General features: G+C 43.6%; 1 protein-coding gene across 37 annotated transcripts in view; it reads right to left on the bottom strand.

The window, feature by feature from the left end:
- LOC126980361 (muscle calcium channel subunit alpha-1-like) overlaps positions 1–20,000 on the bottom strand; it is a 261,653-nt gene that overhangs the window by 140,992 nt on the left and 100,661 nt on the right. Inside the window, exon 1 of one of the 37 annotated variants that reach the window (XM_050830171.1) lies at positions 4,351–6,087. The exons of 35 other annotated variants lie outside the window; for them this stretch is intronic. In XM_050830171.1, the coding sequence (XP_050686128.1) occupies positions 4,351–4,510 (160 nt within the window). In that variant the 5' untranslated portion in view covers positions 4,511–6,087. Of the gene's footprint in view, positions 1–4,350; positions 6,088–20,000 lie in introns of those variants that run through there. One more of the 37 variants, XM_050830160.1, reaches the window with a different exon arrangement.

Genomic DNA, 20,000 nt, shown 5'->3' with positions numbered 1-20,000 from the left:
ACACACACACACACACACACACACACACACACACACACACACAGACACACGAAAAAATGCCTTGTGTGTTGGAGTTGGTATGAAAACAAGTGATCCTCCGCTGGTGTTTTCTGAGGCAACGTTGCACCAGAAACACAGACATTGTTCTCGTCCACACCGCAGCGGCAAAGAACTAAACCTTTGAAAAAACGCCTCAAGTACACGATGATCACTAAGAAACGTATCCATTAACAGCACGCCATTTTCTTTGTCTTGATTCAATCATTTCCAAGCCAAACGATAGAGTCCCTGAATTTTGCACCTTAATACTTCATAGTTTGTCTTGATTCACTCATTTCCAAACCAAACGATACAGAGTCATTGAATTTTTCACTTTAATACTTTATACTTTATCTTCATTCACTCATTTCCAAATCAAATTATATCGAGTTGTCAGTCTTTTAGCTTTAAAACATTATGATGAAAGTTACTATAATTCCTCACACACACACAAAAAAACTTAAAAACAGTTATATAGTTAGCAACGGATATTATAGATGATGAGGTTATGGTGTCATTGTGAACGCTATAAAAACGGACAATCAAAACTTTCACCGTCTAAATTTTTGTAGAGGTGAACGACATCGCTGACAATTAACAACTTCGTCTCAAATCGTCTCAAATTTTCTTTCAAGTACTTTCCCGACCGCGTGTGTTGAGTTAATGGGACTTTAATTACCCAGAAATTTTCCCGCCTCCTTCTTTGTTATGGTGAAGTTATCCGTCGTCTTCCGGGTACGAGGTTTACGACACGCTGTAGGGGCTGAGTTAGGGACATATTATCAAGTTCTTCGAAGGCTTAGCTTGGTATTCTCAAACGCTTCCGCATCAACTACTCCCAAAGGCCGAAAAGGAGATCAGTCGGGTTCTCATGAATGTTTTCTTGGGTTAATGGTACAGAAGGGTCACACTACCAGAAGGGTTATAAAACTACCTCTAGAAATCCCCCAAAAATTCCGACGAAAGCCTTGTCAAATATGTGTACTTGGGCGCCGAAATGTTTTAGAATATGGCCCTTAGTCCTGTTTCAAAAAGGCTCTCGCATAGGTTGTCGGGCACGGGTGGTTTTCTGAGCCTAGAGGTAGTTTTGGAAGGCTTCTGCGGCGTGACCGGGAGAACACTCGTGACAACCAGACATAGCTCCCCTACGCCCTTGAAAAAACGTTCGTAATAAGGGCCAAAAACGTTTGATGATACTGGTGGTTTTCTGAGCCTAGAGGTAGTTTTGGAAGGCATCTGCGGCGTGACCGGGACAACACTCGTGACAACCAGACATAGCTCCCCTCCGCCCTTGAAAAAACGTTCGTAATAAGAGCCACAAACGTTTGATAATACTGGTGGTTTTCTGAGCCTGGCGGAGCTTTGGAAGGCTTCTACGGCGTGAACGGTAAAACACTCATGATGACCCGACGTAGCTCCCCTCTGACCATGAAAAACGTTCGTAACAAGAGCCCCGAACGTTTGATAATGCGAGTGTTGGTCATAGAAGATAGAGGACATTCTGCTATCTCCTTTCTCTTGATATCAAACATCTCCAAATAATAATTCATTCCGAGGAGACACAGGGCAATTTTGTCGTTTATTTTCATGTTTGAAGAACGTAAACATTGTCCGGCTTTGTGGCGTCTATTATTGTTGATTATAAACGTTGACAAACACGACTCTTGTTAGTTTGTGATGTTTTTTCCACTACTGATAAAGCAAATACCTACGTGATATATATTTGGCACTAACAACTTGACTAACGAGCTTTTTTTTTTTTAGCAGGCTTTTTATTTATTTATTTATTTTTTTGCATGAGCTTAATTTTTTTTATAGTAAAGGAAGCAACTCAAGGGCAAAGATAAACGATAAGTAAAATGCCTGCTAATCACTGCTCATATAAAGAGATGTATAGATGACTGGCCACGAGAGAGAGGTCAGTTTCGGGGCTTTCTTTACTGAAAAAAAAAAAAATCATCCACTATGTTATCAGCTAGTCATTCCTGCTTAACATTTGTATTCTCACAGCCTTCGCATCTTTACAATTTTTAAATATATTCAACACCAACTACTTGACTATCATCCATTACAGTACCAGAGATAGTCATTCCTGTTTGTTTGTATTTAATTCTATTTTCACAATGTTCGTATCTTTATAATTTTCACATATTTAACGCTAACTACTTGGCTATCATTCACTTTAGTACCAGATAGTCATTCCTGTTTGTTTGTATTTCATTCTATTTTAACAATATTCGTATCTTTATAATTTTCATATATTCAACACTAACTACTTGGCTATCATTCACTTTTGTACCAGATAGTCATTCCGGTTTTGTTTTTTTCATTTCTATTTTTACAATATTCACTTCTTTACAAATTTACATATTCAAAACTTTAACAGCTTGTCATCCACTACATTACCAAAGATTCACAGTCATTCCTGTTTTCCATTTATATTCCTACAATCATCGCATTTTTGACAATTTTCCATATTCAAAACTTTAGCAACTTATCATCCACTACAGTACCGAAGATTCATAGTCATTCCTGCTTTACATTTATATTACCACAAACTTCGCCTCTTTCCTTGATTACTCTTTTTTGGGGTGATTCATTTGTATTCTTCGCGGGGGAGCAGCCTGTTGCGGCGCGTGGTGACCTTTAGCTTCGCTCTTGCTCTGTCTCCATGGCCGAGGGAAAGAGTAATGTTTCGGTCGTAAGGGATGGAGTAGGAGCTGTTTATATAATGGCACTACTTGTTGACAGTGGTCGGCCGGTACTGTTTGTGACTGAATTGGGTGTAATCTGCTTAATGGGCCTATACCGCTTGTTCGATATTTTCTAAGTGATAGAGAGATAGATACGTAGACAAATAGATAGATACGCATATAGAGAATAAAAATAAAAGAAGGTATAAAAGAAGGTACATAGATAGACGGATAGATAGATAGATATAGAGTAAATAAACATTAAATGTGTATATATATTACCTCATTAATTAGGGAAAGAAATATTTACACGCGTTATTCCCTTCAAAATACATATGACGTAAGTGTGTGTGTGTGTGTGTGTGTGTGTGTGTGTGTGTGTGTGTGTGTGTGTGTGTGTGTGTGTGTCATTAGTACAGAAACAAATATATAAAAAAAGTTCTCACGGCCATGCACACAAGATCGATGTCACGAGTTATGTTGTTACGGTTATTTCCTTTCCCGAGTCTCGTTAGCGTTGGCGAGTGTTTGTTACGGCGAGATATTTACCTCCGTGATTGCTGCTCAGTACCCGTAATATCCACCGCCCCGCGCAACGCAACCTTCGAATGAGATAATTTGTTAAGAGAGGCAGTTTGCGTTAATAGGATCTGGCTTTTGGGAGAGATTAGTTGCTGTTCTTTCTCTCTAACATCAGGGTATTTTGGGAAAGCCTTTATATTTTGTTAAGTCTTTATACTATTCATCTGTAACGAGACTTTTCACCTACTTTCGATTTTTGTTGTATTTCGATAACGTTTTTCTTTTTTTAGAGCGAACGTTTTCTTGAGACGTTAAATTATTGTCCCTAGTTTGCTCTGAATCGGTTATGACTGAAACTGACGTGGAAGGAGCCGCCAGGGACACAGTATAGCATGTTCGTGTTTTGGGTTATTAATTTATTTACACACTAGTTTATGTATGCACAAGGCTGCTGCATGAGTCTGCATCGTCATGAAAAAATAAGCTATTTCTGTGTGTGTGTGTGTGTGTGTGTGTGTGTGTGTGTGTGTGTGTGTGTGTGTGTGTGTTTACCTGGTTACGAGTCTTTCCCGTGAAACGCACACGCGGTCTCATCAAATGCGCGGAGCAACAGGCGAGGCGCTTCAGCCGACCTTTGGGAAGCACCTTTATGGCCCGCAGCAACACCCGCGGCCTCACAGCGACGCCCCAACACCCGCAATACATCACCCGCGCCTCACACGTAAAACACTACTAAAACCTGACAACGACGCCCCAACTCAAACAAGAATCCCATGCAACACACACACCCTAAAGCAACAGTCCCTGCCACAACGCACCGCCATGCTCCTCAAACAACACTGACGCTTCATCCTCAACACAAAACCTACACACTACACAACACATACATCCCGGAGCAACAGTCCACCCCAAAACGTAGCAGCTACCCCGCTTACATATTGACGCAGCACCCACACTGTAATGCAACACCCACACCCCAACGCAACACCCTCCCGGACACCGCCACGAGCAGTCCAAGCCAAGCCCGCTCCAGCACCCTCCCTAAACCTGGATTTCCTCGCATGACGGCCCGTAGTAAATGAATGTCTTTACTCACCTTTTGCCGGTAGGGTCGAGGGGGAGGGGGGCGGGGAGGACTGGAAGGTGGCGGGGGAGAAGGGGGGTGAGAGTGGGGGCTCGGCCGAGGTTGGGGTGGCCGCCGAGGTAAGGTCATCTGAGTATGACCTCTGGTGGGTCCTTCGCAAGGAGGTCATCATTGTGTGGGTGAGGGGCGAGGCGCGTCCCTGTGGCGGCCACGGCGACACCGACGACGAGGCGCGGCAGTGAGTGTTTGTCGGAGTGTGGTGTGGAGGGTGTGCACTCCACCTCCCGCGTCTGTCTGTCTAGTGGGGGGCGGGGAGGTAGGTAGGTACGTTTCTTTCTCCTCTCTCTCGTCCTCACTATCTCTACCAAGCTCTATCTCTCGCTCACTCACTCTCTCCCTCTGTCTTGCAGTGCCTGAGGGTGGACAGTCTGGGTGTTGTGATGAGCGGGTCAGGTCAGGTCAGCAGCCTGTGCGTGCCCTGGTCACGACCCGCCTCGACCCCGCTGAGCCGCGCCACACTAGGTGACCATACCGTCGGCCGGGGACTCGGTGCCTCAGTTGGCGGCCCTGTGGCCCTCCGGTGTCCTCGGCGACCTGGCCCGCCCTAGCATCCTCCGCCGCAGGAGGTGGCCTTGAGGGAGCCACACGCCGCCCGCCTGCCGCCTCCTGTTGCCCACGGGAGAAAGGAGGGAGGAGGCAGGACCCCGGGGGGCGCTCTGACGGCCGGAGCGGGCATGGTCGAGAGGCAGGTGACGTCTCGGGGCACGGAGCCACGAGGGGACACAACACGGACACACGGACACGGACGACAACGGACGCCGGGGAGAAAGGGCCGGGGCGGGACCGTGCGGGCCCAGCTGTCGCCAGCCACCGGCTCGTTGTCACGCCTGGCTCGCTCCTGACCTCACTCCACCTGGCAGCTGGCACAGGTGGGAGCAGCAGCAGCGGGCCACAGGTGGTTGAGGGGCAGCAGGTAGCCAGAAAGGGCCGGGTCGATGCTGCTAGAGGCGGCGGTGAGGGGGAGGGCTGCCGCCGCCGCCGCGAGGAGCTGCCAGCCGTCTGTGGCCACTACTCGCTCTTCAACAATACAAGCGTATCGATCTCCGGCTCCGCTAGTGTTTACCTCACGTCCTGGCCCAGTCCTGCACACCTGCACACCTACACACGCCGCACGGGCTTCTGCCCTCCGACGCCCCGCGACACGTATGCCCTTACACTGCACCTCACAGCCACAGCCTTGTGCCTCCAGCGAGGGCCCACGCCGAGGCCAGACACACCCACACGCCCGCCACACGCCCACGCCGCCACACTCCTGCTGCACTACTTGTGGAGCCTCTAAGGGACACTTTTTTCCGCTTCCTCATGTTAGAGCGCCGCGGGAGGTGGCCTCATGCCCGCTGCTGACGGGGACCCGCGCGGAGTCTCTCTTGACACACTAAAGTTCGGGGTCACTCGTGGCGTCCTAGAGCCGCGAAAATCCTACGTGCCCCGTGAGGCTGCCAGGCGATCAAGGATGAGCACAGACGAGGATGTCCTGCACTAAGATCCTGGTGGTGCGGAGGACGCGGCTGCCTGGAGGATTTGATGACGGGGAGCGGCGGGTGGAGGCGGTGCTTCCTTACTCACGCGGCGGCTGTGGCGCCACACTGACGGCTGCTCGCGGCGCCCTGCCCGCCGCTGCCCACACACGCTCCGGGGCGCATGACAGCCGCGGCCACGACCTCTGGAACCCTCCCCCCCAACGCTGCTCATACTACCACCCTCACTACTACTACTACTACCACTACTACTACTACTACTACTACTACTATTACTACTACGGTACTACTACTATTATGACTACTGCTGCTGCTACCACCACTACTGCTATTACTTCCACTTTTATATAGGTTCTTTCCAGGGCCTGTAACTCCTTATCAACTGTCGCTATCTCCAGCAGCACCAACACCAAACCATAACTCCGACAACAATTACCACCACCGCCACAGCTGCTTGGAACTTCTGTCTAACGCCTCATACATCACTACTCTCCTCCTCCTCCTTCTCCTCCTCCTCCTCCTCCTCCTCCTCCTCCATCTCTCGTCATTCCCGTAAAATCATCCTCCCCAAATACCCGATCCTCATCCCCTTCCCCCAAGAATCAGTGTTCCCTTCCCCGCCCCAACAACATTTCTCTGTCCAGCTCCAAGGCCTTCCTCTCCCCGGTCTTACTATAATCTTCTCCCCAGGCCACACAGCCCCGATAAATAGTCCTCTACATTCCTAAAGGGAGAATAAATTATACGGAGAACCTAAGGCAGAGAGAGAGAGAGAGAGAGAGAGAGAGAGAGAGAGAGAGAGAGAGAGAGAGAGAGAGAGAGAGAGAGAGAGAGAGAGAGAGAGAGAGAGAGAGAGAGAGAGAGAGGAAAATATACCGGGTGAATACATTTTATATTATTTTTCCTTCTCCTCCACTTCCTGCCACGTGATTGAGAGGAAGGAAGAAAGGAGGGGAAAAAAGAGAGGAGGAGAAGGAAGTAGGCTAGTAGGGAAGAAGAAGGGGACGAAAAGAGAGGGAGGAAGAGGGCGCTATCTCTCTAGACGAAAAAAAAAATGTCTCCCCTCATAACTTCCTCCTCCTCTACCTCCTCCTCCTCCTCCTCCTCTCCTTGCCCCTCGTGGAGTGAGTGGAGGGGAAGGAAAAACATGTTAGTCTCCCCTTGTCTTTGTCATTATTTATCTTTCCTATTAATTTTGTTTTCCCTCTCATTTCTCTTTTTTTAATTTCACTTCCTCTTCCTTGTTGGTTGTTGTTGTTGTTGTTGTTGTTGCTGTCATTCTTTCCACAAGTTTTACAAGATTACTTATACATGGACGTGCTAGTGTTCAGGTTTTTATTTTATACCTAATCTGTTAACGATATTTAAGAGGTTACAAATTAATACTGTAGTGGTTTATCTTTTTTTTTCGGTGATGACGCAGTACCCAATGATATTTCCCAATGCAATTCCAAGCAAACTCGTGTGTGTGTGTGTGTGTGTGTGTGTGTGTGTGTGTGTGTGTGTGTGTGAGAGAGAGAGAGAGAGAGAGAGAGAGAGAGAGAGAGAGAGAGAGAGAGAGAGAGAGAGAGAGAGAGAGAGAGAGAGAGAGAGAGAGAGAGAGAGAGAGAGAGAGAGAGAGAGAGAGAGAGAGAGAGAGAGAGAGAGAGAAGGGGGGGGGGGGGGGGGACAGAACGCAGGCCGGGACGAAGCGGTGGTTTTGGCGCGCTGCCGTAAAAGTCTACGGAGCAAGGCGGCCACGTTTCATTAAGTCGAAGATAAATAAACGATTCCTGTGAGCCCACGTTGATAAGGATGGTGGTGATAATAATAATGATAGTAATAGTAATAATAGTAAAAAGAATAAGAGTGAACGGAGAAAGAAAGTAAAGGACGAACAAAATAAGATACGAAGAAAAGGAAGAGGAGGAGGAAGAGGAGGAGGGAGACAGCGAATTCTTAGGACACAAATAATTACACGTGGCTAATGCAAGAGAACGATGAATCCACGACGAGAAGAAAACAACCTAATGACTAAGAAAATCAAATCAACGATGATAAACAAAAGAAAACGAAAGATTACTGTTGAATGACGAAAAATCTGAAGGTGAACTAAGTCAAAAGGTTATACGCACACACACACACACACACACACACACACACACACACACACACACACACACACACACACACACTCACGTTGCAGTTGTGACCTCAGCCCAAGCGAGACCTTTCCTAAGACACGTCCTCCCTCTCCCTGACTAATCTCTGCCTTGCTCACGCTCGCCGCAGACTTCCGAATCAATAAAGGAACTCCATTAAGACGTGACGAAAATATAATAACAAAAATGAAAGACTTTGCTTCGTTTCCTCTGACACAGCGAGAGGAAAATTCTGAAGTCAATTTATGGAACTTTGGCCAGTGTTCTGATACCCGGCCCTTGAAGAGGCTGTGTCGAGGGAAAAATTGAAGAGAGACTTTTGGGAGAGATATTCCGATACGGCCTTTGAGAAATAGCTTACGTGGGACAAGGGAGGAGAAGAGGCCGCCGTAATGGATGTCCCAATACTACTCCTCTGACGGGTGAGCTGGGAGTGGACAGAGGAGGGGCGCTTCGGGGTGTCCCTACAATAATATATAACACAGGAACCGAAGAGACAAACAGGCGATAGAGTAATATAGCAGCAAGGGACATGTTTTCTTAATGTGCTGAATGCTGTAAATAATAACAGAATAAATACACACGTTTGCACCCGAATGCAATGAGATATATAACATGATTTTTTTTATATCTTCAGAAAGACGAAAAAATATATAACCGAACGATGCATTTTAAACTTATCAAGAAAAGGTTATAAATACAAAATGAATAGGCTTAAATATACGTTGATGAACATGAGCCCTTCTCTACTTCACTTTAGAAAGGAACATAAATCCCTAAACTTAAGAGACCACCGTGAATCAGAAAAAAAGAAAGATACCAAATTAAAAAAGTTAATGAAAAGATCACCAGGAACACAAAACTAAGTCAACTTGAACTCAGGAAAAAAAAAAATAATAATAATACTTTAACAAAACGAAAGGTCGGAGTTGTGTCTGGTCACGATATAATTTAATCAACAATTTTTTGCATCAATGGCTAATGAGACAACAGAAACTTACACTAAAAACATAATTTGAAGTTTGATATAAAAGAAAAAAATAAACATATATGGTAGCTCAGGATTCAATCATGTTCAGAGAGAAGTAGAAGGTAATAATGATGCCTGTTGAACTTACACTAAAAAACAAAATTTCAATTTAAAATATAAAAGGAAAAAATTCAATTCAAGCAAATTAAACAAGAAACATACCAGTAGAAAAAAAAAAATTAATAATGCGACTTGACCTTACACTAAGACACAATTTATGTTTATATATGAACAAAAGAAAAAAAGATGAAGCATATAGACTCCTCAGGTAAAATTCAATCAAGCCTACAAATAAATATACCAGGAAAAAAGATAATGATGAAAATTGGAGTTAAATATATGCATAAAAAGATTAAACATATGGACTCCTAAGTTAGAATTCAATCAAGTCTAAAAGAAAATATACCAAGAAAAAAAAAACTAATGATGATAATTGAGCTTAGATATGAAAAATAAGATGAAACACGGGCTAAGCTAAAATTCAATCAAATGTAGAAAGAAAAATATCCGAAAAAAAATAAATAAATCGTTTTAAGCTTAAGTAAAAGTAACCGCTTAGAACAGATTTAATGGCCCAGGTTGGGGCGTGATCGCTGCGCCTCGTCCATCCTTCGCAAAAAAAAGGGGGAGGAGGAAGACTGTAGGAAGAAAGAGTAGAGACGTAAGAGCAGAGGAAGAGAAGAGGAAAGGGAGAGAAGGAATGGAAGAGGAGGGGGAATGAGGATGGAAGATGAGGAGGAGGTGGGAGGATGAAAAAGTGGAGGGGGCGAAGAAGAGGGCAACGAAGGGGGAGACGAAGGGGGCAATGAAGGGAGCGACGAAGGGGGTGACGAAAGGGGCTACGAAAGGGGTGACGAAGGGGGGACGAAGGGGGTGACGAAAGGGGCTACGAAGGGGGGGGACGAAGGGGGTGACGAAAGGGGCTACGAAGGGGGGGGACGAAGGGGGTGACGAAGGGGGTGACGAAGGGGGTGACGAAAGGGGCTACGAAGGGGGGGACGAAGGGGGTGACGAAGGGGGGACGAAGGGGGGGATGAAGGGGGCTACGAAGGGAGTGACGAAAGGGGGGACGAAGGGGGCGGCGGAGTGGGGCAACGGAGGGGGCAACGGAGGGAGCGACGGAGAGGACGACGTGACATATTTTTGGGCTCCCTCGCGTCCAGGTGGAGAGTCGCGTCGGTGAGGAGAATCGATCGTCCGTCCTTGAGAGGATAATGTCGCTTACTTTATTTTTACGACCTCATCCCCCGCCAAACACTCCGAGCCATCAGCGGCCATACGCGCGGCGCCTCCACGTACTTTTTCACTCCTTATGGGCGTCTGCGTCTGATGTCCTTTAGTTTATGTGTCCTCTGCGTCTTAATGTCAACGCTTTCCTGCGAGTTTTTTTTGTTGACGAATAAGAATTATTTCCTGATTGGATTCATATTTTAATTTCAAGTTGCTGCTTTGCTAATTTATTTTCAAGGACGTCTGTTGCGGATATTATTTTTTACTTCTTTTTTTATTACTTTGTTGTTGCCGTTGTTGTTGTTGTTGTTGTTGTTATTGTCCTCGTCATTGTTGTTGCTATTTCTCCTTTTTTTCGTTTATTATTTACTTCTGAATACCTTTTTTTACAAGAACCACTATTGTTGTTGACGAATTTGAGCCATTTCCCTCCTGAACCAATATATATCTTATTTTTCTTTATGTCTTAACGACCCGCTATTTTTTAAGTATATGTATGTACATATTGTGTTTTGTGACTACCTTTTCTTTACAAGGTTACTGATTTGTGTGTTACTGAGGGATATACACATGTTTTACTATACTACCTTTTTCATTTCGCAACTAAGGTATCTTCCCACAAGGCCATGTCCATCATTTATTTATAAGCATTGACTACGCACACAGGCACACGCGTTTTCGTCTTTGTTACGGGCTAATACACACACTTTTTACTGCCACTTTCCTCATATTTCGCGAATAACGAATCTTTCCACACAGGCGCCTCGATCATTTATTTATTCATCACCATGGTCTTCATTTATCAACGCACACACAGGCACATGCGTTTTAGTTTGGGGTTACAAGGTCTGTTTTTTGTACGCTTTCTCTCTCTTTTATTTTTCCCACTGCGCATATGCCTAAAATTTTGGTCACAGGATTTTAGTTTTAAGTACGTTTTTTCGCTCTTTATTTTCATGACTGAGCATTTGTCTAAGATTTCTAATAGGTGTCACTGCTTTCACTTGTATGTTAAGAGCTAGATGGTTATGTTAAGAGAAGTACAAAAGAATAATGAATAAAAATAAGTGAAGGAAAGAGAAGAAAGAAAGGACGGAAGTAATGATGAGGGAAGAACGAATGTAGAGAGAATGAGTGAATGAATAATGAAAGAATAGTGAATGCAAAGAAGTGAAGAAGGGAGGAAAGAAAAAGAAAACAAAAAAATATAAAGAAAGAACGAATGGAGAAAGCATGAGTGAATGAATAATGAAAGAATAGTGAATGTAAAGAAGTGAAGAAAGGAGAATAGAAAAATAAAACAAAAAAAGATAAAGAAAGAGCGAATGGAGAAAGCATGAGTAGATGAATATACTTTTTTACTCTCCATTTTGCACATGAGTAAATATTTCCTTTGGTGTTAAACTTGAGATATCCTTGAACGTATAGATTTCTCCTCTTACACTTTATTTTTATTTTTTTTTTGCAGCTCTCGTGCGATTCAATTATTACATAAACGGTTTACTTTATATGCAAGGACGAGGACAAGCAGGCGAGTTGAACCTAGAACCTTCGATCACGTACACACACACACACACACACACACACACACACACAGAGCCAGAGCGAGAGAGAGAGAGAGAGAGAGAGAGAGAGAGAGAGAGAGAGAGAGAGAGAGAGAGAGAGAGAGAGAGAGAGAGAGAGAGAGAGAGAGAGAGAGAGAGAGAGAGAGAGAGAGAGAGAGAACTGCATTTAAGACTAGTTAGACTCACGTAAATTCAATCCGACGGAGAAATGGGAGGAAGGAGGAGGAAGAGGAGGAGGAGGAGGAGGAGCAGGAGGAGGAGGAGGAGGAGGAGGAGGAGGAGGAGGAAGAGGAGGAGGAGAAGTAGAACGATGAGTACGATAAGGGGGACGAGAACGAAGATGGGAAAAGGACGAAGATGGCAAAAGAAGATGATAGAAGAAAAAGATGGATAAGGGAAGGAAGGAAAGGTGGGATAGGAAGGAAGCGAAGAGGAAAGGAGGAAATGGACGAAATAGGATTGAGGGAGGACCGAAGAAGCCAGGGAAAGGATGGACCAAAAAAAAGAGGGATGAAAAGAGATGGAGGAAGAGAAAGTATGGAAGAAGAAATAACAAAAAGGAAGAAAAAAGGATAAAAAAAACGCTGAAAAGAGATAGAGAAGAGAGTAAGGAAGAAGAGAAGAAAAAAAAAGAAAAAATGGAAAGAGAAGAAAACGTTGAAGAGATGAAGAAAGAAAGTGAAAAGGGAGAAAGAACAAAAATGAGGAAAAAGCAGAGATCAGAAAACGTTGAAAGGAGTTGAAGGAAGAAGAAAGTGAGGAAGAAGATAGAATAAAAATAAGGAAGAAGAGATCAGAAAAGGTTGAAAGGAGATGAAGGAGAAAGATAGTGAGAAAGAAGAAACAATAAGGAATAAATGAAGGTAAGAAAACAAGGCGATAAAGAGAATATGAAAGAAGTTAGCGAAGAGGAAGAATACAAGACTAAACAAGATGAAGGTTATGATAAGAAGAGAACAAAAGAATAATGAATATAAAGGAGAGAAGGAGGGAGAGAAGAGAAAGAAAGAGAACAAAAATAGTGATAAATGAGGAAGGAAAGGAGGAAGAATGAGTGAGCGAGGAAGGGAAGGGAAGAGCAAAGAACGAAAGAAAGAAAGGGAAAGGAGAAAAAGTAAAAGAAAAAAAGGATGAGAAGAAGATTGAAGGAAGTAAAAAAGAATGAGTGAGGAAGGGAAGAGAAAAGAAAGAAAGTAAGGTAAAGGAAAAGAAATGATAAATGAAAGAGGAGAAAAAGTAAAAGAAAAAGAGAATGAGAAGAAGATTGAAGGGAGAAATAGGACTGAGTGAGAAAGAAAAAAAGAAGAAAAAGAAACGAAGAAAAATTGAAGAAAAGAAGAAAAGATTGTACGGCGGATAAAAGGTTAAAAAAGAGAAGAAAAAATAAAACGAAGAATGTATGGAGGGAGAAATAGTGGGTGGAGGAAAGAGAAAGAGAATGAGAGAAGACAAAAAAAAAAGATCAGGAAAAAGAAGAAAAGAATGCATGAGGAAGAAAAATGTCAGCAAAGTGGAAAAAAAAGGAAGAGGAAGAATGTTGGAAGAAGGAAGAGAAGAGGAGGAGGAGAGGAAGAGGAGAGAAGGAAGGAAGAAGGAGGAGGAGGAATGACGATGTAAATGTAAAAAAAGAACCGATGAAAGATTAAAGAAAAAAAAGAGGAATGTACGAAGAAGAAAAATGTTAGCGTAGAAAAAAAAGGAGGAGGAAAATAGTAGGAAGACTGAGGAGAGAAGGAAAAGAGGAAAAGGAAAGGAAGAGAAGAGGAAGGAGGAAAAGGAGGAAAGAGGAGAGAAAGCAGGAATAAAGAAATAGAAAAAAGAATGTATACGAGGAAGAAAAAAAGTTAGATGAGGAGGAATGTTGGAAGAAGGAGGAGAAAAGGAAAAGGAAGAGAAGAGAAAGAGGAGATAAAGAAGGGAGGAGGAGGAGGAGAAGGAATGAGGATGTAAACAGGGAAGCATTCGAACGCGTCACTAACTGTTTGTTTACAAATTACACCCATGGGAGGAGGAGGAGGAGGAGGAGGAGGAGGAAGAGGAGGAGGAGGAAAGAGGAGAAAGGTATGTGAAAGGTAAATATTGGGTTGTATTTGGGTTATGTTGAACGGTTTCTCGCTTTGTGCACCTCCCTATACACACACACACACACACACACACACACACACACACACACAGAAGCAGGTCAAATCGATGCAAGATTGATGGACGTACAACAACTATTAATTTAACTTCCACTGCACTCCTTCAATGCCTCTTCCTCCCTTCTTTCTTCCTCCTCCTCCTCTTCCTGCTCCTCCTCCTACTCTTCCTGCTTCTCTTCCTCTTTCACCACCACCATCAATACGAGTTCACCATCACCCTTCCTCCTCCTCCTCCTCCTCCTCCTCTTCTTCAACCTATCGACCAACTTCTCAGCGAAACCACAACCGACGCGTCCTTTAAAAATAAAAATAAATAAAAATAAAATAAAACGTGAAGGCACAACCACGTTCACTTCTGTTAACATGTCAAATCTATTATATCTCACTCCACCCCCTCCTCCTCCTCCTCCTCCTCCTCCTCCTCCTCCTCCTCCTCCTCGGCCCCAAAACACTTGTACCAGAGGGGAAGCGTGTCACTAAGGGTTATGGGTCAATAGTTGAATGGTGTCTATTGATCCTTATAGGCAGGTCGCTGGCGGCTTCCTGCATCAATTAAGTGGTGTGTGTGTGTGTGTGTGTGTGTGTGTGTGTGTGTGTGTGTGTGTGTGTGTGTGTGTGTGTGTGTGTGTGTGTGTGTGTGTGGTGTGTAATAGTACCTAAAAAGAGTTCAAGAAAAAAAAAACTAAATCATTCGAATAAGAAAAAAGAACTTTAATCATCTCAACAAAAACAAAAAGAGTATATTAAAGAGAAAATGAGAGAGAGAGAGAGAGAGAGAGAGAGAGAGAGAGAGAGAGAGAGAGAGAGAGAGAGAGAGAGAGAGAGAGAGAGAGAGAGAGAGAGAGAGAGAGAGAGAGAGAGAGAGAGAGAGAGATACGCCTCAGAGACCAGGGAGGAGAGGAGAGGAGAGGGAAGGAAAGGAAGCGGCGGTAATGGCTAACTGGAAACTGTGTCAGGGAAAAAAATATGACCTGAAAGTAAGATTTTCCTAAATGGAGAAAAATTGGATGGGACAGAGGGAGGGGGAGGGGGAGGGGGAGGGGGGAGGGAATGGAGGGAAGGGAGGAAAGGAATGTAGGGAAGGTTGAGGAAAGATGAAATGGAGGAAAAAAAAAGCTGAAATGTTTGGAGGAAAGGAGGGAGGGAAGGAAGGAAGGAAGGAAGGAAGGAAGGAGGGGAGAGAAAATAAGAAGAGGAAGAGACATAAACAGAGAGATTCATCATTTAACGAAGAGAGAGAGAGAGAGAGAGAGAGAGAGAGAGAGAGAGAGAGAGAGAGAGAGAGAGAGAGAGAGAGAGAGAGAGAGAGAGAGAGAGAGAGAGAGAGAGAGAGACCTAAAGGGGATACATCAGGAGAGACACTTCCCTCACCTGCCCCTCTTTTCTCCTTCAAGTGTCTCTCCCTCTCTCCCATTACCTCCAAATTCAACGTTTTTTTTTTTCTCTCCCTTCCTCTCACGCCATAAACAAATGAATAAAAATGTGTGTGGAAACGAGGTAAATAAAACGTCGATAAAACACCTCTGGAAAAATGTTCTCTCTCTCTCTCTCTCAAGGGAGGTCGTGAAAGAGAAGTATAAATATTAAAAGGAGAAAAAAAGGAATGATAGGAGGAAGAGGAAAGAAAGGTGGAGAGAAATGGAATATGAAAGGAAGAAAGGAAAAAGGAAGAATATAAATAAATAAATGAATAAAGAAAGGAAAATGAGAAGGAAAGAAGGGGGGATAGAAGGAAGGAAAAGAGGTGGTAAGGAAATAGAAAGTAGAAATTATGAAGGAATGAAGAAAAAAGGAAGAGAAGAATGAAAGAGAAAGAATGAAAGAAAAACGAAAAGGAGAAATCAAAGAAGTAAGGAAGGAATTAAGACAGAAGGAGGGAAGGAGGAAGAGAAAGAAGGAAAAACGTAAGGGAGAAAGGAAGACGTAAGAAAGATATTAAAGTAGAAAGGGAGGTGAGGAAGAAAGGAAGGAAAATGGGAATGAAAAGAAGAGAAAACAGAAAGAAATGACCTTGGGGATGTTTTCTCTTCCTCATCAAAATTCTCTCTCTCTCTCTCTCTCTCGTCAGCCGTCTCGTTTCCCATTTTCTTTTACTTTTCTCCCTCATTACACAAACAACAAAGTAAATATATTATAAAACTCTCTCTCTCTCTCTCTCTCTCTCTCTAATGAGGCATGTTGTGGCAAGGCCGGAGGTGACCAAGCATACCACGTTAGAGAGAGAGAGAGAGAGAGAGAGAGAGAGAGAGAGAGAGAGAGAGAGAGAGAGAGAGAGAGAGAGAGAGAGAGAGAGAGAGAAATACGTCGAAAAATAATATCATAATTGGCTCTTTAACTCTCTACCTCACTCAGATGCTTAAGACTTTAGAGAGAGAATTTTAATACCACCACCTCTCTCTCTCTCTCTCTCTCTACCGTAACAGTATCAGCGGACAAATTAAATTAAAAACACAATCCCTGGGCGCCGAAATCACAGCCCTGGCAACCCTGTGACGTCATTGGCCGCGGGTCCTGCCAACATTCCGTACATGAACCAATGGCAGCGGCGTGTGTACGTGCTCTCTCTCTCTCTCTGTGTGTGTGTGTGTGTGTGTGTGTGTGTGTGTGTGTGTGTGTGTGTGTGTGTGTGTGTCTTCTCTCTCTATCTATCTATCTCTGATTATCTACATTTTTTGTATATTTATGTAGCTACGAGAGAGAGAGAGAGAGAGAGAGAGAGAGAGAGAGAGAGAGAGAGAGAGAGAGAGAGAGAGAGAGAGAGAGAGAGAGAGAGAGAGAGAGAGAGAGAGAGAGAGAGAGAGAGAGAGAGAGAGAGAGAGAGAGAGATCCCACCGCCAGGACGAATCGGAAGCCATAAGATCGAAACTCAATCGGACCTTAATGCGAAATGAATCTGACTTTCTAATCCATAATCTGCTCAGAAAGCGAGCGAGAGAGAGAGAGAGAGAGAGAGAGAGAGAGAGAGAGAGAGAGAGAGAGAGAGAGAGAGAGAGAGAGAGAGAGAGAGAGAGAGAGAGAGAGAGAGAGAGAGAGAGAGAGAGAGAGAGAGAGAGAGAGAGAGAGAGAGAGAGAGAGAGAGAGAGAGAGAGAGAGATTGGATGGAGGTCAGGGAATGAATGATTGAAAAAAAAAAAAAGGTTTAGGAATAGCATGAAAAAAAAACTATAAAAACTCAAAAAGGAAAAAATAACATCAAAAGTACCACTGAAAAAAAAGTACTGAATAAATTACCTTCCATAATACATATACATACATACATACATACATACATACATACATAGACACCCAGACCCACACACAGACACTCAGACACACAGACAGACAGACACGACAGGATGATTGAAGGGGGGATTATATAACTTCAAAGAACATTTTCCTCCATCCAATCCTATACTTCTCCAATTCATTCCTCCTTTTCGCTATTTTCTTCCCCTTTCTTCTCTTCCTCTCCTTCTTCCCCTTCTTTCTTTATCCTTTTCTTTCTTTTTCATTTTTTTTTTATTTAATCGATTTTCTCCTTCCAACATTTCTTCATTTTCTTCTTTCTTTTCGTCATATTTTTCCATTCTTTCACGTTCTCTCCTTCCTTCTCCTCTTTCCTTCCATTTTAAGCTTTTCTTCTCAATTTTCTTCCTCCTCTTTCTTTCTTTTTATCCTCTTTCTTCATTCTTCTTCTTCTAGTTCTTCTCCTTTTTCTCCTTCACTCAAATTTCTTCCACCTCTTTCTTTCTTTTAATCCACTTTCTTCATTCTTCTTTTAGTTCTTCTTCTTCTTCTCCTTCTCACAATTTTCTTCCTCCTCTTTCTTTCTCTTTATTCTCTTTCTTCATTCTTCTTCTTCTTCTTCTTCTTCTTCTTCTTCTTCTTCTTCTTCTTCTTCTTCTTCTTCTTCTTCTTCTTCTTCTTCTTCTTCTCCTTCTTCGTCTTCTTCATCTTCTCCTTTTTCTTCTTCCTCTTCGTTAATCTAATCCCGTCTCCACTTCGTTTCATGTCTTGCCTATTCCATCCTGCTCTTCGTTTTCTTCTTATGCCATCGTCTTAATCCTCCTCCTCCTCCTCCTTTAATCCATTCTCCATTATCCCATTCTTAAGTCGTTATTCCCCTTACTTCCCTTCCAGAGCCATTCCACCTTCTCCTATTCCCCTTGACGCCTCCTCCTCCTTTCCCCCCCTTCATCTGCGTTCTCCCCTCTTCTCCCCTTCCCAAGACATCCCCTTTATTACTCCCCTTCCTTATAAGCCCTACTCCCTTTGTTTTCTTTTCTTTCTTTCCTCTCTTTATTTATTTCTTTTTCTTTTTATGTATATCTCTCTCTCTCTCTTTCTTTTTCTTTCTTTCTTTTATCTCTTTGTTTCTTTCTATTTATTTCTCCATTTTTTTCTTCGTATATCTTTGTTTGTCTGTGTTTCTATTTTCTTTCTTTCTTTTTTTTCCTTTCTTTCTTTCTTCCCCTCCTTTACTCTCTGCTGTAATACTTTTCTTACTTCTTCCTTGCTTTCTCAATTCGTTTTATTCTCTTTCATTCTTTCCTCCCTTCCTTCCTGCCTTCCATCCATCCTTCTTTCCCTTCTTTCCTCTCACTCAAAGTCTCCCTTCTCTTCACCCATCCCAGTCCTTACAAGGTCTACTCACTCCCTTCCTTTCTCCCTTCCTCATTATCTCCCTCATCCCTCCCCCTCGCACCGCCCAATTTAGTGTAGTTAGCCCTAAACAAACGGACGCTAAACGCAACACAAACCTCTCGCCGAACTAATATTTGCCTGGCGAGGTAGTTACACGGAGGTTGGGGCCGACTTAGCGAGTGTGGCAGAAGACCGAAGTGGAAGGTGGTGGTGGAGGAGGAGGTGGGTGATCGTGGTCGTAGTGATGAATGATGGTGGTGGGTGTTGTTGTTGGTGTTGGTGATGGTAAGAGAAATACGAGAGACAGATAGAAAGAAACATGTAACAGAAAGACATTATAGAGGAAGGTTAGCGTGGTGATGGTGGTGATGGTGGTGATGGTGAATGATGGTGGTGGGTGTTGTTGTTGGTGGTAGTTGTGGTGAGTGATGGTGAGGATAAGACACATACGAGACAGATAGAAAGAAAAATTTAACAGAAAGCAATACTAGTAGAAGGTTAGCATGGTGATGGTGGTGATGGTGGTGATGGTAGTGGTGGTGGTGATAGAAGTGGTCGGATACAGATACAAGAGAAAGAGAGAAAGAGAAACATGTAGCAGAAAAACGAAGAAGAAAGTAAGCGTCGTGGTGGTCGTAGTAGTGGTCGTAGTAGTGATGGCGATAGTGGTAGGTGGTACACACACACACACACACACACACAGAAGAAGAGGAGAGGTAATACTGCTCTGTGTTTCCTATAGGGAGAAGAGTACATGCCTCAGAGCCTACCATAACTCACAATTATCCTCCCGTGTGGATAGTTTATGAGGAGGAGGAGGAGGAGGAGGAGGAGGAGGAGGAGGAGGAGGATGGCAAGGGCAAGGGCGAGGAGGCGAGGCAAAGGAGATGAAAGGTGGAAGAAAAGATGGCTGGGTGGAAGAAACGAAGACAGTAAACGAGGAGAAAATAAAAGAAGAAAGGAAAGATGGTTGGGTGGAAGAAACGAAGACAGTAAACGAGGAGAAAATAAAAGAGGAAAGGAAAGATGGTTGGGTGGAAGAAACGAAGACAGTAAACGAGGAGAAAATAAAAGAGGAAAGGAAAGATGGCTGAAAGGAAGACAGGAAGACAGTAAACGAGGAGAAAATAAAAGAAGAAAGGAAAGATGGCTGAAAGGAAGACAGGAAGACAGTAAACGAGGAGAAAATAAAAGAAGAAAGGAAAGATGGCTGAAAGGAAGACAGGAAGACAGTAAACGAGGAGAAAATAAAAGAGGAAAGGAAAGATGGCTGAAAGGAAGACAGGAAGACAGCAAACGAGGAGAAAATAAAAGAGGAAAGGAAAGATGGCTGAAAGGAAGACAGGAAGACAGCAAACGAGGAGAAAATAAAAGAAGAGAGGAAGGAAAGCTAG

Source organism: Eriocheir sinensis, chromosome 44 (assembly GCF_024679095.1).
Source record: "Eriocheir sinensis breed Jianghai 21 chromosome 44, ASM2467909v1, whole genome shotgun sequence".
Taxonomy (NCBI): domain Eukaryota; kingdom Metazoa; phylum Arthropoda; class Malacostraca; order Decapoda; family Varunidae; genus Eriocheir; species Eriocheir sinensis.
This window is presented reverse-complemented; position numbering and strand designations above follow the sequence as displayed.